This window comes from Medicago truncatula, chromosome 7, assembly GCF_003473485.1.
Source record: "Medicago truncatula cultivar Jemalong A17 chromosome 7, MtrunA17r5.0-ANR, whole genome shotgun sequence".
Taxonomy (NCBI): Eukaryota; Viridiplantae; Streptophyta; class Magnoliopsida; order Fabales; family Fabaceae; genus Medicago; species Medicago truncatula.
Window position 1 is genome coordinate 20,921,437 of NC_053048.1, and position 15,635 is coordinate 20,937,071.

The window sequence follows — 15,635 nt, forward strand, 5'->3', positions numbered from 1 at the left end:
CCTCAACATCGACGGTCGCTTGAAAATACAATGCCAACACGACTACTCATGCCAACAAAAATTACTTCCAAGATCCCTCCATTGAGTGGGGTTATACCACATGAACCAAAACACGAGACTTGACTCTCGGAAAGGCACTTTGGTTATACCACCATCCTATCTTATGTTTCCCTCAAGCCCGGGTGTAAGACTTATCTCACCACTCACGTTTAGAAAGAAGGAAGAAGAAGGAAGAACATATATACACGTATTTCCATCCTTTATTTTTGTTTTTTTAGCAAGTTATAGCACAAAGAATTAAATAAAGCCAAGTTAGGCTCAACCCTCTTTTAAGGGGGGTCCCTAGTGAAGTCGCCATTTCTGTCGCGTCATTTTTCGGAGATCAAGGCTATTTGATTAGCTTTTGACTCACTAACTTATTTCACGACTGAACATTTAATTTTATTAAGAAAAAGGGAAAAAAAGTTCAAACTACCCCTATTTGAAAAGATTTAGGGTTCGGGGGTTAGTTACATAAAGGGAAGGTGTTAGCACCCTTTATGTCCGTAGTACTCTACGGGAACCTCTTGATTTTATTTACTTTTTGTGCTATAACTCGCTTGCTTATTTTGAAAAGAAGGAATGTGATGATAAAAATGAAAAAGAAAGTGAGACCTAATTTATCTACATTTTTTATGATTTGGAAGGACATGGTCCTCTGCCTACGTACCCGTGAAGGATCAAAACCTCGTAGTTCGGGATAAAAATTGACGTTTGATTTGTTGAGTGTTTTTTATTGGTTTTGAAAAAGATTTTAAAATGAAAAGCCAAGTGGCAAATAGGAATTTGTTTGTATTTTTTATGTTAAAAGAAAATGACTTGAAATATGATTAATGTTGATTGCAATTTGATTTATGAAAGAATAAAATAAAGACGATCACTTGATTTAGGATCAAGGTTTGTTTATGAAAATATTTTTGTGGTTTTTGTTACTTGCATGTTTTTTGTTTTTGAATATTGGACTAAAATTAAACTAACGGAGCATAAAAATAAAGCGTAGGTACCTTATGGTGGCGTTGAACCACCACAAGGACCTTTGACCTAGGCTATGAAGCAAATAAGAGAGGCATACACACACGCACGCACACATGCATGATTTACATTAAGCCTAGTTTACATTCTAAGGTCTGCAGAAAATAAATGACAATAAAAATAAAATATTTACATTAAAGCCTAGTTTACATTCTAGTATCCTTGCTCTAAGAATAAAATAAATGAAATAAATAAATAAACATGCATGAGAGAATATAAAATGGTAATTACAATGCTAAAAGATAAATAAAATGTATGCAAATAAAAATTGGGTTCGATCACAAGGTGGGGGTGCAGCGGTATTATGGGGTGTGTGGAAACAAAACCAGTAAACTGGGCCACAGAGAACAGAGCGAACCGGGTCGGTTTATGGGTAACTAGAGTGGGTCATAAGGTTAAACATTAGCCGTCTGATTAAGATCAGACAGCTTTGGTTCAATCATGCAGAGGAGCAACATAGACCACAGGATCAAAGGACCAGGGTGCGTGGATGCATGGCAAGGCCGTACACCCACGCGTATGGGATCAAAGAGGCCTATATATAGGCTGTAGTTCACAGAATTCATTCATTTCCAGCTTTCCTTCTCTCTCCTCGCACGTTTTCTCTCTTCTCTCTCCTATTTTCTTCATCTTCTCCGATGGAGGTAAGGGGGTTCCGGCGGCGGCTGGCCGGCCGGTGCGGCGGCGCCGCCGTGCCGGAACCCTTATTTTTTTAATTTTTTTCTAAACCTACTCTATTTCTTCTTCTGGTTCCAATTTTATGTCTGGGATTTTCAAAACAGGCACGGTTCAACCTAGATCTAAAAAGGGAAGAATTTTTTTTATACCTTTTTAATTCGGATTTCTGAACGTGTTGAATCGGCTTGTTTTGAAGCGTTTCACGGTCTCCTTGATGTTGGAATCAGCTGCCGGTGCTGTTGTGGCACGGTTTTGGTGTTGTACGGCGTGGTAGGTTTGCGGTTGGACTCCGGCTGTGTGATCCGGTTTCTTGGGCGCGTCTCTGACTTTCTGTGTGTGTGTTTCCTCTCTGCTTTTTGTGCGTGTTTTGTGTTCTGCCGTGTGTTTCTTGTGTTGTGCAGGTTATGTATTTATAGGGCAAGGCTGATGCTTGGGTTTGTTGGTGCTGAGCCGAAAATCAGTAACTTGGGGAGGAGAAAAAGGGAACGCGTATCAGTTCCTGAGTTTTTGCAGAGGATTGGGATGAATGAAATCTGGATTGGAATGAATCAGATTTGGATGACGAAACGCGTTTGGGATTGGATCCGCCTCTGAGGCGTGTGACAGGCTGTGTGGATTGATGCGCGTGAACTTGGACCGTCTTATGGACAAAAGAAAAATAAATAAACAATAATAATAAAATAAAAGGATGAGGACTAAATGATTAGATAAAATAAAAAAGATTTAAAACGAAATTAAAGTTAATTAATTAAAAAGAATTTAATAAAAGATGGAAACCTTAAAAATAAATAAAAAAAAAATTGAGAGAAGAGGGCCCCACTCGGAATCAAATGAGGTATTTTAAAATACCTCCCTGCCGAATTTTTACTAAAACGTCAGAGATTGATTAGGGTTAAGCGACACGTGTCAGTGGGACCTTAGGTCAAAAATTGGGGTATGACAGATGCCCCTATTTAAGTTTCTTCGTCCAGAGATTTTGAGATGAAATCTTTGATTCGATGGGCCGAAGAGACTTAAATACAAAAGTGCACCAATTTTGACCTAAGATGTTATGAATGCTCATGATGTAATTATGAATGCAAGACGACAAAGATCACTTGACTCGAATGAGAAATGACAACGAATACCCAAATTTTTTGAGGGAGGGATCTGACTCCACTAGGCGAATATATTTTCACTGGGGAAAGAGATTGTGCACCGTCGTTTTGGCGGTTTGAAATGAGATAAAAGAGGAAACTCAAGCGTCCGTTGGTGAACTGGTGACTGGAAACAAGGTGACAGCTAAATGTAAGTTGTTCGTTCGTTGGAACTGACCATTTGTTATAAAGAAGGTAAAAGATAAACACAAGCTGTTCGTTGGTTGGAACTTGTCACTTGTTATAAGGTAAAGAGATAAATGTAAGCTGTTCGTTGGTTGGAACTTGTCACTTGTCATAAAGAAGGTAAAATATAAACACAAGTTGTTCGTTGGTTGGAACTGGTCACTTTTGATAAGGTAAAGAGGTAAATGCAAGCCGTTCGTTGGTTGGAACCGGTCACCTTTTATAAGGTAAAGAGATAAATGCAAGTTGTTCGTTGGTTGGAACTTTTCACTTGTTATAAAGGTAAAAGAATAAACACAAGCTGTTCGTTGGTTGGAACTTGTCACTTGACATAAAGAAGGTAAAAGATAAACACAAGCTGTTCGTTGGTTGGAACTTGTCACTTGTTATAAGGTAAGAGGATAAATGCAAGCTGTTCGTTGGATGGAACTGGTCACTTGAAATGTTTGATTGGTGACATCTCTGGAACAGCTATGCTGGGGATGACACTTTTGATAAAGAAAGCGAAACAAGATGTTCATCTGTTAGAATTTGACACTTGACATAATGATGGTACGAGAGCTGAACTGGAAAGACACTGTCAAATAAAACTTTGGATTACTGATGCGAAATGTATATGATGTGTATGAATATTTGAAAGTATTGATGCATGAATGCATGTATGCATGAATGGGACTTGTATGACTGTACTCTTGTAGGTGATAGATGAAACTCGATGAGACAAAGGTAGGGCTTGTAAGGTGGGAAATGGCCCAACATTTCAGTACTACACCCTCGACAAACTTTCTTTGGAGATATCCTCCTTGAAGACAAAGTGACAATTGGTGCCCTGTGGTGAGAGAGTCCATCGAAAACCTAGAAGAAGTCGCCATTTGCAAACTGACACAGAATGTCCTTCCATTTACACATTTAGTCGTCGTGCCATTTTGTTTTTTGTTTTTTTTCTTGGTTTTCAGTCCACCGGGGCGCTCTCTATTGCCTAAGTCGCCTTTTGAGGTTTTCAACTTAGCGAGCCTTGATTTTTTGTATATATTTTTTTCGAAGGCTTACCACAATGCCTAGCCATGCTTGTCTAGTGGGGTCCAACCACTCTCGAGAAACGTGTTGGCATATGCTTCTTTCACTCTCAAGTCCTGAGCTGCACTTATTTGTTTATGCTTTTAAGAGACATGAAATTTTTTTTTTTTTATTTTTTAGAATTTTGCTTCAAGATCTCATCATCAAAAAGTAGAAGAAATTTGGGAGATAAAATAAATGGGGAATTTCGAACAAAAAAGCAAAGGCTCAAATATTATTGATTGAATGACGTTCTGCCAAAGGCACGAACTCATGGATTTTTACAAAACTTTAAAAAATGGTAATTTAAAATGGAGTGGTACATTGAGCCTCATAACCCTACTCTCCCTAGCAACTTTGAAATCCGCTGTTATCGATGCTTCAGATTGGGAAATACCCTGATAGTAGGCCTGCCCCAAGTGAATTTGTGCCTGACCGGATGCAGTTACTTTGTCTTTTTGATCCTTATCTTTTGCATAGACCGCCCTTTCGGGTTTTCAGCCTATCAGGATAATGATTTCTGTTTATTGTCTCTAATTTTTGCCTGGACCGCCCTTTCGGGTTTTCAGTCCACCGAGACGCTCATTTTTTCCTAAGCCGCCCTCTTTTGGGTTTTCGACTTACCGAGCTGTTCTTGTAGGATTTTTAGACAAAATATTTCTCGACTGCATCCGTGTTTACAGGACGTGGAAGTTCCTCACCATCCATGGTTTGTAAAGTCATGGCACCACCTGAGAAGGCTTTCTTGACAACATATGGGCCTTCATAGCTAGGCGTCCATTTGCCCCTGGAGTCAGGTTGGAAAGCCAAAATCTTTTTGAGCACAAGATCACCTTCTTTAAATTCACGGGGACGAACTTTCTTGTCAAAAGCCTGTTTCATCCTCTTCTGATACAGTTGTCCATGACAAAGAGAAGTCATGCGCTTTTCTTCGATCAGATTCAATTGGTCATACCTACTTTGAACCCATTCAGCCTCTGACAATTCAGCCTCCATTAAAACTCTCATTGAAGGAATCTCAACCTCTATCGAAAGTACCGCCTCCATGCCGTATACCAAAGAGAAAGGGGTTGCCCCTGTGGATGTGCGTACCGAAGTACGATATCCATGCAATGCAAAGGGAAGCATCTCATGCCAATCCTTATAAGTTACTACCATCTTCTGGACAATCTTCTTTATGTTTTTATTTGCAGCTTCGACAACACCATTCATCTGCGGTCTGTACGGCGAAGAGTTATGGTGCTCGATTTTGAAATCATCACACAACTCTCTCATCATCTTGTTGTTTAAATTCGTCCCGTTGTCTGTAATGATCCGACTGGGGACACCATAACGGCAGATGATATGATTCTTGATAAACTTGACCACCACTTGTTTAGTCACATTAGCATAAGAGGCAGCCTCAAACCACTTGGTGAAATAGTCAATAGCCACTAGAATGAAGCGGTGCCCATTTGAAGCTTTGGGCTCAATCCTTCCAATCATGTCAATGCCCCACATAGAGAAAGGCCACGGAGAGGAAAGAACACTGAGTGCAGTGGGCGGCACATGAATTTTATCGGCATATATCTGACACTTATGACACTTCCTGGCATGCTTGTAACAATCGGCCTCCATCGTCATCCAGTAATAGCCTGCTCTCAATATCTTTTTAGCCATTGTGTGCCCACTAGGATGAGTTCCGAAGGATCCTTCGTGTATTTCATGCATCAATAAATCAGCTTCGTATCTGTCTACACATCTGAGTAAGACCATGTCAAAGTTTCTTTTATACAAAATGTCCCCGTTCAGGAAGAAATTACCAGACAGTCTTCTTAGAGTTTTCTTGTCTTTGTTGGATGCTCCGGGAGGATACTCTTGAGTTTGAAGGAACACCTTAATATCATGAAACCATGGATTATCATCGAAAACTATTTCGGTAGCAAACACATGAGCGGGCCTATCAAGGAATTTGACATTGATTAGTGGCACGTCATTACCATGGTTCACCTTGATCATTGAAGATAAAGTAGCAAGGGCATCCGCCATCTGATTCTCATCCCGAGGGATATGGTGCAACTCCACCTTGTTGAAGAAAGTCAACAAACGTCTCGCATAGTCCCTGTAAGGTATTAGTCCAGCGTTGAGAGTTTCCCATTTTCCTTTGATCTGGTTAATCATGAGAGCTGAATCTCCATATATTTTGATATTCTTAATCCTCAAATCAATGGCTTCTTCAATACCCATGATGCAAGCCTCATATTCTGCAATGTTGTTCGTGCAATCAAACCGAAGTCTTGACGTGAGTACCCTTAGGGGTAAGGATTACTACCCCTATTCCATTACCATAGACGTTAACAACACCATCAAATATCAAACCCCACTCTGAGTCTAGATCAGGACCTTCTCCGAATAGTGGTTCGTCACAATCTTTCATCTTCAGATACATAATCTCTTCATCGACAAAGTCAAACTTGATAGGCTGGTAGTCTTCAAGTGGTTGGTGAGCCAGGTGATCAGCAAGGATACTGCCTTTGATTGCTTTCTGAGAATGGTACTCAATATCATACTCGGATAATAGCATCTGCCACCAGGAAATCCTTCCTGTCAAAGCGGGCTTCTCAAATATGTACTTGATCGGATCCATTTTAGATATCAGCCAAGTAGTATGACTAATCATATAATGACGGAGGCGTTTGGCAGCCCAGGCTAGAGCACAACAAGTCCTCTCAAGCATGGAATAGCGAGATTCACAGTCAGTAAACTTCTTGCTTAGATAATAAATGGCGTGCTCCTTTCTTCCAGTTTCATCTTGTTGTCCGAGTACACAACACATAGAATCTTCTAGCACAGTCAGGTACATAATCAGTGGTCTTCCTTCAACTGGAGGGATGAGAATCGGAGGCTCTAGCAAGTATTCTTTGATGCTGTCAAAAGCCTTCTGGCAATCCTCTGTCCACACAATACCTTGTCCTTTGCGGAGTAATTTGAATATCGGCCCGCACGTTGCCGTCATATGAGAAATGAAACGGGAGATGTAATTCAGTCGTCCGAGAAACCCTCTTACTTGTTTTTCTGTCTTCGGAGCAGGCATCTCTCTGATAGCTCTAACTTTGTCGGGATCTACTTCAATACCTTTCTGACTGACAATGAAGCCTAGAAGCTTCCCGGATCTAACACCAAAAGTGCACTTGTTGGGATTCAGACGAAGTTTGTACTTTCTTAACCGCTGGAACATCTTCAGCAAATAGTCGACATGTTCTTCTTCAGTAATCGACTTGACTATCATGTCATCCACATATACCTCAATCTCTTTATGTATCATGTCATGAAAGATAGTGGTCATACCCCTCTGATAAGTAGCTCCCGCATTGATCAAACCGAACGGCATTACTCTGTAACAAAAAGTGCCCCAAGGTGTAATAAAAGACGTTTTCTCTCTATCTTCGGGTGCCATCTTGATCTGATTGTAACCGAAGAAACCGTCCATGAATGAGAAGACTTTGGATTTTGCAGTACTATCAACCAACACATCAATATGAGGCAGCGGGAAATCATCTTTGGGACTGGCTTTGTTTAGATCCCGGTAATCAACACACATTCTGACTTTACCATCCTTCTTTGGAACAGGCACTACATTGGCTAGCCATTGAGGGTACTTTGATGTGACCAGAAACCCTGCGTCGATTTGTTTCTGTACTTACTCTTTAATCTTGAGAGCCATGTCAGGACGGGTTCTTCTCAATTTCTGCTTGATTGGCGGGCACTCAGGCTTCAACGGCAGATGATGCACCACAATATCAGTATCCAGACCCGGCATATCTTGGTACGACCAAGCGAACACATCACTATATTCTTTAAGAAGCTCTATCACTCGCCTCTTGACCCTTACTTCGAGATGCCCCAATCCTGATCTCTTTTTTGTCTTCTTCGGTGCCCAAATTGATCATTTCTAATTCTTCTCCAAAAGGCTGAACGGTCTTTCTTTCCCGTTCGAGCAGCCGAGAGATTTCGTCAGGAATCTCTTCAACCCCTTCTTCTTCCGCCTCATACACAGGGAACTCAAAGTTGGGAGAGATCATAGGGCTATGTTGCTCAAAGGGTTCATTGTTTTTCAATCTGCACATATGATTGATGATTTTAGAAAATTAGTAAATGCAGATTTTTCGAAGGTTGTTTTATATTTTTGGTTTTTTGTATTACCATTTTTTTCAGAAAAAAGCTTAAAAGAAAAATGAGACAAAAAGTCGGGAACAAAACGACATTTTTATTTGATTGATGATAATCTCTTGAAGCAAAAAGCCCTAGATAGATTCACTTTCGCTTGGGGCGGGGCGAAAGGGTTTTTTTTTTTGTAAAAACATTAAAGACAAAATAAGTGCATTACTTGGACAAGTGAGTAATAAAAGGAACATCAACAACAACCCAATTGTGGCTAGACCCTCCCTGTGTCACAAAACTTCGAGGCACTTCTTCCGGATCATCTTTGATGATTGCATGAATGAAACCGGAACTGTGGAAAGTACCCTTTATTGGCTCGACGACGGTTCTTGTTTTGGACGAATCAGCTGATGGAAAGAAACCCAGCCCTTCTCGGCGTTAGTTTTCTGGCAGTTCTATCAACTTTCCCCAGCTTGCAGATCCTCCGGTTTGTATTACCTTGTGAGCATCCTTCAGAGAAGAAATAGATGCCTCACTCTTCTTGGTACGCTCTTCTTCCATGGAAAATTCTTGAAAAGGTGTCCCTTCAACACTGTCAACCTCGATGAATGAGAAAGACGACAAATGGCTCACCAACAAAGCCTCTTCACCATTCACTGTTACCAGCTTCCCATTCCTCACGAATTTCAACTTTTGATTCAGTGTAGACGTCACTGCCCCCGCCTCATGGATCCAGGACCGGCCTAGCAGGCAACTATATGATGCCTGAATGTCCATCACTTGGAAATTAATCTGGAAAACTTGTGGCCCAATTGTAATAGGCAGGAGTACCTCTCCAAGAACATTCTTCCTTGAACCATCAAAAGCTTTCACCATTACTCCACTCCGTCTCAAAGGAATACCCTGGTAAGAGAGATGGCCATAGGTTGTCTTGGCCATCACGTTCAGAGCCGAACCGGTGTCTACTAGTACATTTGACAAAGCGTCAGTCTTGCAATTCAACGATATATGTAATGCCAAGTTATGGTTCTTTCCTTCTGCTGGGAGCTCTTCAGCACTGAAACTCAAATTGTTACATGCAGTGATATTCCCGACTATCCCACCAAATTGGCCCACGGTTACGTCATAGTCCACAAAAGCTTGTTCCAGGACCTTCATCAGTGCTTCCTTGTGAGCCTCAGAATTCAGTAACAAAGACATTATGGATATTTTTGACGGAGTCTGCATCAGTTAGTCAACAACCCTGTATTCACTCTTCTTTATCAACTTGAGAATTTCATCGAACTCTGAACTTGCATCGGCCCCATTGGACTGGCTTACCTCTTTGACAGCACGGGGATCCTTAGCCGGAGCTTCCTCAATCATTGGAGCACTAACTTTCTTCGGGAACACTATAGGAACAACACGCCCATTTCTCAGTATTCTACTGTCCCCAGCCACGTTACTCACATAAGGCAAAGGCGGTATTGGAACTTCATGACCACCTTCTATCATAGTGGCATTGTATTTGTAAGGAATAGCCTTCTCGGATACATACGGTATTGGACCAGGCAAGCAGATCACTAAAAGAGTAGCTGTTGACTTCCGACTATCATAGAATATCTCAAAAGGCTGTTCAGGAGTTATAACACATAAATCATCACAGCTTCTTTCGACAATGAGTTCTCCTCGGTCCAAAAGTCCTTGAATATCACCTCTTACTTTCTGACATCCCCCGGATTTTAGCTGGCACACTTCGCAGATATCATGATCATGCTCAAAAAGGTTCACTTTGCATAACTTGGCATGTAATGAGACTAGGGGTGTTTGGATGTGTTGGACGTCAAGAATGAGGTGAGTCCTTTGGCAATCTTCGACCATGTTGACGGCTGGAGCACCATGGTTTGGTAATGGATTTGTTTGAACATTCGGTGCTGAGTCCGTAAAAGTTATCTTTCCGTCATTGATTAGCCTCTGTACCGTGCTTTCAAAGGCATAACAGGTTTCAATATTATGACCACGACCCCCTTGATGGAAATCGCAAGTCTGGTCAAGTCTATACCAGGACGGCAATTTTTCTGGTACCGGAGGAGGTGCTCTAGTTTGGACCAAATTTTTCTTGAGTAACCCTGGAAGCAGCTCTGCATAGGGGACAGGGGTTGGGTCAATCGGCATCTTTGGTGGTCGAGGTTGTTGTTGTTGATAAGGTTGTTGTTGATATGGGCGTTGTTGGTACGGTTGTTGGAGATTTTGTTGAGGGTATTGTTGTTGAGGATATTGTGGTTGAGGATATTGTTGTTGAGGATATTGTGGGATTTGAGGATATTGTGGGGATTGAGGATGGCTATTTGTTGGTTGAATAGTATGGGCGGCGGGTGTGATAGCAGCAACGGGTTGATGGATTGGATAAGTTTGTTGAGGTCTTCCATGAGCCACCATACTGACTTCTTGTTCTTTCTTTCTTGGGAGGTGACTCCCGAATTTCTTGGTTCCACTGGCAGAAGTTGCATCTTTTACTAAACGTCCTTCTCGGACCCCTTCTTCCAACTGCACACCCATACCAACCATCTCAGCAAAGTTCTTGGGCGTACTTCCAACCATCCTTTCGTAGTAGAAAGAGTTGAGAGTTTTTAAGAAGAGTTTGGTCATCTCCTTTTCCTCTATACGCGGGTTGACTTGGGCAGTGGTATCTCTCCATCGCTGTGCGTACTCCTTGAATGTTTCCTTGTTCTCTTGAGTCATAGCTTGAAGATCACTTCGATCTGGAGCCATATCCACATTATAACTGTATTGCTCCACAAAAGCTTCACATAGATCACGGAAAGTTTGGATCTTTGTTTTGTCTAGATTCGTGTACCATTTTGAGGCGGGACTGGCCAAACTCTCTTGAAAGTAATAAATGAGGACTTGATCGTCCCGGGCATATGCGGACATCCTTCTTGCATACATTTTCAGATGTTCCTCAGGGCAAGAGTTCCCTTTATATTTCTCGAAATCTGGAATTTTGAATATGTGGGGTATCTGGACATTCGGCACTAAACAGAGATCGTAGGCGGTCTTCCCAAACTTCTCTTTCCCACGGAGAGCTTTCATTTCCTGGTTCATCATCTCATACTTCTCTTGTAAGTCATTCACCTTATCGTTGGCCTCCATATTCCCTGAATGGAAAATTGGTTCTTCACTTTGTGGAATAGTATGCATCACAGGTGCTGAGTAGGTCATAACGGCTGGAGGAACTCTTACGGGAGGCGGGGGAACATGAGCCATGTATTGATGGGTAGGCATCTGAGCTTCACAAGCAATAGGGCGGAATATTTCTCCTGCAGTAAGTGGCTGGAACCAAGGCACGGAACGTTGTGGAGTAGAGTGTGTCGGAGTGTCGGCACATATTGTCCATTCAGGGATAGCAGAGGAAGATGCTTCGGCCTGAATACTGATAGGAGGAGGTGGAGGCGCTTGTGATCGTGCTTGAACTTGTACTAGGGCTTGTGCTAGAGCTTGTGATTGAGCCTGGGCTTGAACTTGTGCTTGAGCTAGAGCTTGTGATTGAGCCTGGGCTTGAACTTGTGCTTGAGCTTGTGCTTCCCTCATTGTCTTCATCATTTCAGTCATTTCATTTATTTGAGCCTGCATGGATGCCACTTCTCCCCGGAGTACTTTATTTTCTTGCTCGAGATAATCCATCCTCCTCTTTACGTTTGCTCGAGTGTAGTGAGTACAGGTAGACTTGTAGAGGATACGTGGGGCCACCTTTTGAAATGGGTTGACCTTTTTTCTGGAAAAGAAAATTTGTGTGAGACTTTGATTTGAGACTATGAAATGCAGGATGATGCATGATGTTATGCAAAAAGATAGACATATTTTATTTATCGAAGGACTTATAAAGCAATTTTGTAAACATTATAACTGAGAGCTTCATTGAATAATTAAAAGTACTTACAAGATAATTCCCTTTCTAAAAACAAAGCCAAGGGATAAACTTACAAATTAAAACAAGATAATTCCCTTTTTAACAAATTGAGCCAAGGGATAGACTCCAAAGCTAAAAAACATAAAAGATAAAACAAATGGGAAACGCTTGAGCTCTTGAAGTAGGCTACTCCTCGGAATCTGAATGTGCGTCATTGAAGAACTCCCAACGCTCCCTTGCACTGATAAATTGTGCAAGCCTCGTGCTCTGAGCTCGGATTTGAACATCCTTCTTTACTATTTGTCGCCTATACTTGCGAATCTCATGCTCCTGTTGCTCTATTTTACCACCCATAGTTTCCATCTTGAGCATAGCTTCATCATACTTCCTTTTCCAAGTAGTACCTACGCGGTTTGATTCGGCCAATTCCTCCTGGCACTCCTCCACTGTCTCAGGGGCCATGGGTAAGGATGGTGCTGGGGTAGTTGAAGATAGGTATCTTGGTAGGTGATAGGGTAGAACCAAATTGGAAGCTCTATCAATGACCCATTGAGTGTAAGACCCATATGAAAAGTCTGATTTCTTTGCCAATTGGCTTCTACTAAGTTTGTGAATAGCACGCCAAGCTTGAACAAATTGCCCTCTTTTATTTGAGGGATCTTCATGGTTAAAGTAGAACTCACCCTCCAAGTAGATGTTATCCGGCTTAGTTTCCATCGGGCATCCAAATTGACGTTTTGCAAGGATAGGGTTGTAGCTAATTCCTCCTTGCGTACCAAGAAGGGGTACATTTGAGTATTCTCCACAACTAACAATGATGTTGCTGAAGTCACAAGGAGCGTGATACCAGGCTATGTCAGATGGAGTAAGGGACATGATTCTTTTTGACCAAGAGAGATTTTTTGGATTGGCTTGAAAGGAATGGGTTTGAGGTAAATGAGAGATAAACCATTTGTATAGTAAGGGTGCACATCCAAGGATAGCTCCACGACCCACTTGATTTCGGTCGTGGATGGAATGATACATGTCGGCTAACAATGTGGGGACAGGGTTCTTTGTGAGGAAGATTTGAATGGCATGGATGTCAACATAATTATCAACATTTGGGAACAGTACAAGGCCGTAAATGAGTAAGGCTAGGATAGAGTAGAAGGCATCGACGTTGTCGACCTTGGCAAAATCGGAGGCTTGTTGGTAAAGGAATTTGGTAGGCAGGCTTGGAAGATTTCCTTTGATTGTGAGTTTCGCTTTTATGAGAGAGGTTTCGAGGTGGAGAGCATCCGCAATAGTGGCAGCCTTTGGAATGGGTTCAAAGCCAGTGAACGGTACCTTATCAAGCACTGGCAAGCCAACCAAGTAGGAGTATTCTTCGAGGGTAGGAACAAGTTGGTAGTCGGGAAAAGTAAAACAGTGGTAAGCAGGGTCATAGAACTGGACCAAGGTCTCCAAGCATCCCTTCTCAACATTTGTCCAGAGGATACCAAGCAACCTTCCATGACGATCACAAAAGTCTTCCGGACTAGCTACCTTAACTGCAAGCTCCCTTAAGTTCACCAAATCCAATTTCCTGAAAGTAAACTTCCTAGTGTTCCTTCTCTCCATATCTATGATATTTGCAAAAAAAAACTGTATAAGTCCTTCGATATTTTGATGAGAGAAAAAAAAATTTTTATGAATGAATGCATGTATGCATGATTATGCTAAAGAACATGGAATGCATAGTGAGGTTTAAGTGTTGGAGTCAAGGGTAAAGACGCCATTTGGTAAGGGCTACGGTTTCAGATGTACCTGTATCACGGGCTCTACCAAGTTCCCAAAGTCATTAACCACTTTCGAATATTATCAGGTGACGGGACTACTCCCATTCCAACAGTATTCGTAGGAAAGTCTCGTTTGGGTGTAGTATCGCGTATCAACCAATTTAAGACTACTCTTGATTAGCCACCGCACTACGTCCTAAAAGGCCATGATGGGTTAATGGTAACTAAAGGTCCTCAACAACGACGGTCGCTTGAAAATACAATGCCAACACGACTACTCATGCCAACATAAATTACTTCCAAGATCCCTCCATTGAGTGGGGTTATACCACATGAACCAAAACACGAGACTTGACTCTCGGAAAGGCACTTTGGTTATACCACCATCCTATCTTATGTTTCCCTCAAGCCCGGGTGTAGGACTTATCTCACCACTCACGTTTAGAAAGAAGGAAGAACATATATACACGTATTTCCATCCTTTATTTTTGTTTTTTTAGCAAGTTATAGCACAAAGAATTAAATAAAGCCAAGTTAGGCTCAACCCTCTTTTAAGGGGGGTCCCCAGTGAAGTCGCCATTTCTGTCGCGTCATTTTTCGGAGATCAAGGCTATTTGATTAGCTTTTGACTCACTAACTTATTTCACGACTGAACATTTAATTTTATTAAGAAAAGGGGGAAAAAGTTCAAACTACCTCTATTTGAAAAGATTTAGGGTTCGGGGGTTAGTTACATAAAGGGAAGGTGTTAGCACCCTTTATGTCCGTAGTACTCTACGGGAACCTCTTAATTTTATTTACTTTTTGTGCTATAACTCGCTTGCTTATTTTGAAAAGAAGGAATGTGATGATAAAAATGAAAAAGAAAGTGAGACCTAATTTATCTACATTTTTTATGATTTGGAAGGACATGGTCCTCTGCCTACGTACCCGTGAAGGATCAAAACCTCGTAGTTCGGGATAAAAATTGACGTTTGATTTGTTGAGTGTTTTTTATTGGTTTTGAAAAGGATTTTAAAATGAAAAGCCAAGTGGCAAATAGGAATTTGTTTGTATTTTTTATGTTAAAAGAAAATGACTTGAAATATGATTAATGTTGATTGCAATTTGATTTATGAAAGAATAAAATAAAGACGATCACTTGATTTAGGATCAAGGTTTGTTTATGAAAATCTTTTTGTGGTTTTTGTTACTTGCATGTTTTTTGGTTTTTGAATATTGGACTAAAATTAAACTAACGGAGCATAAAAATAAAGCGTAGGTACCTTATGGTGGCGTTGAACCACCACAAGGACCTTTGACCTAGGCTATGAAGCAAATAAGAGAGGCATACACACACGCACGCACACATGCATGATTTACATTAAGCCTAGTTTACATTCTAAGGTCTGCAGAAAATAAATGACAATAAAAATAAAATATTTACATTAAAGTCTAGTTTACATTCTAGTATCCTTGCTCTAAGAATAAAATAAATGAAATAAATAAATAAACATGCATGAGAGAATATAAAATGGTAATTACAATGCTAAAAGATAAATAAAATGTATGCAAATAAAAATTGGGTTCAATCACAAGGTGGGGGTGCAGCGGTATTATGGGGTGTGTGGAAACAAAACCAGTAAACTGGGCCACAGAGAACAGAGCGAACCGGGTCGGTTTATGGGTAACTGGAGTGGGTCATAAGGTTAAACATTAGCCGTCTGATTAAGATCAGAC

The 15,635-nt window shown here is 41.1% G+C and overlaps 1 protein-coding gene across 1 annotated transcript; it reads right to left on the reverse strand.

Moving 5' to 3' along the window:
- Positions 1–9,497: 9,497 nt before the first annotated feature.
- Positions 9,498–11,858, reverse strand: LOC120577015 (uncharacterized). The gene has a single exon (XM_039827903.1). The coding sequence runs from the start codon at positions 11,856–11,858 to the stop codon at positions 9,498–9,500; it is 2,361 nt and encodes a 786-aa protein (XP_039683837.1).
- Between the last annotated feature and the right edge of the window lie 3,777 nt (positions 11,859–15,635).

Bases quoted from the DNA above. Each gene is read 5' to 3' on its own strand.
- LOC120577015 (XM_039827903.1), bottom strand. From the start codon at position 11,858: ATGACTGAAATGATGAAGACAATGAGGGAAGCACAAGCTCAAGCACAA.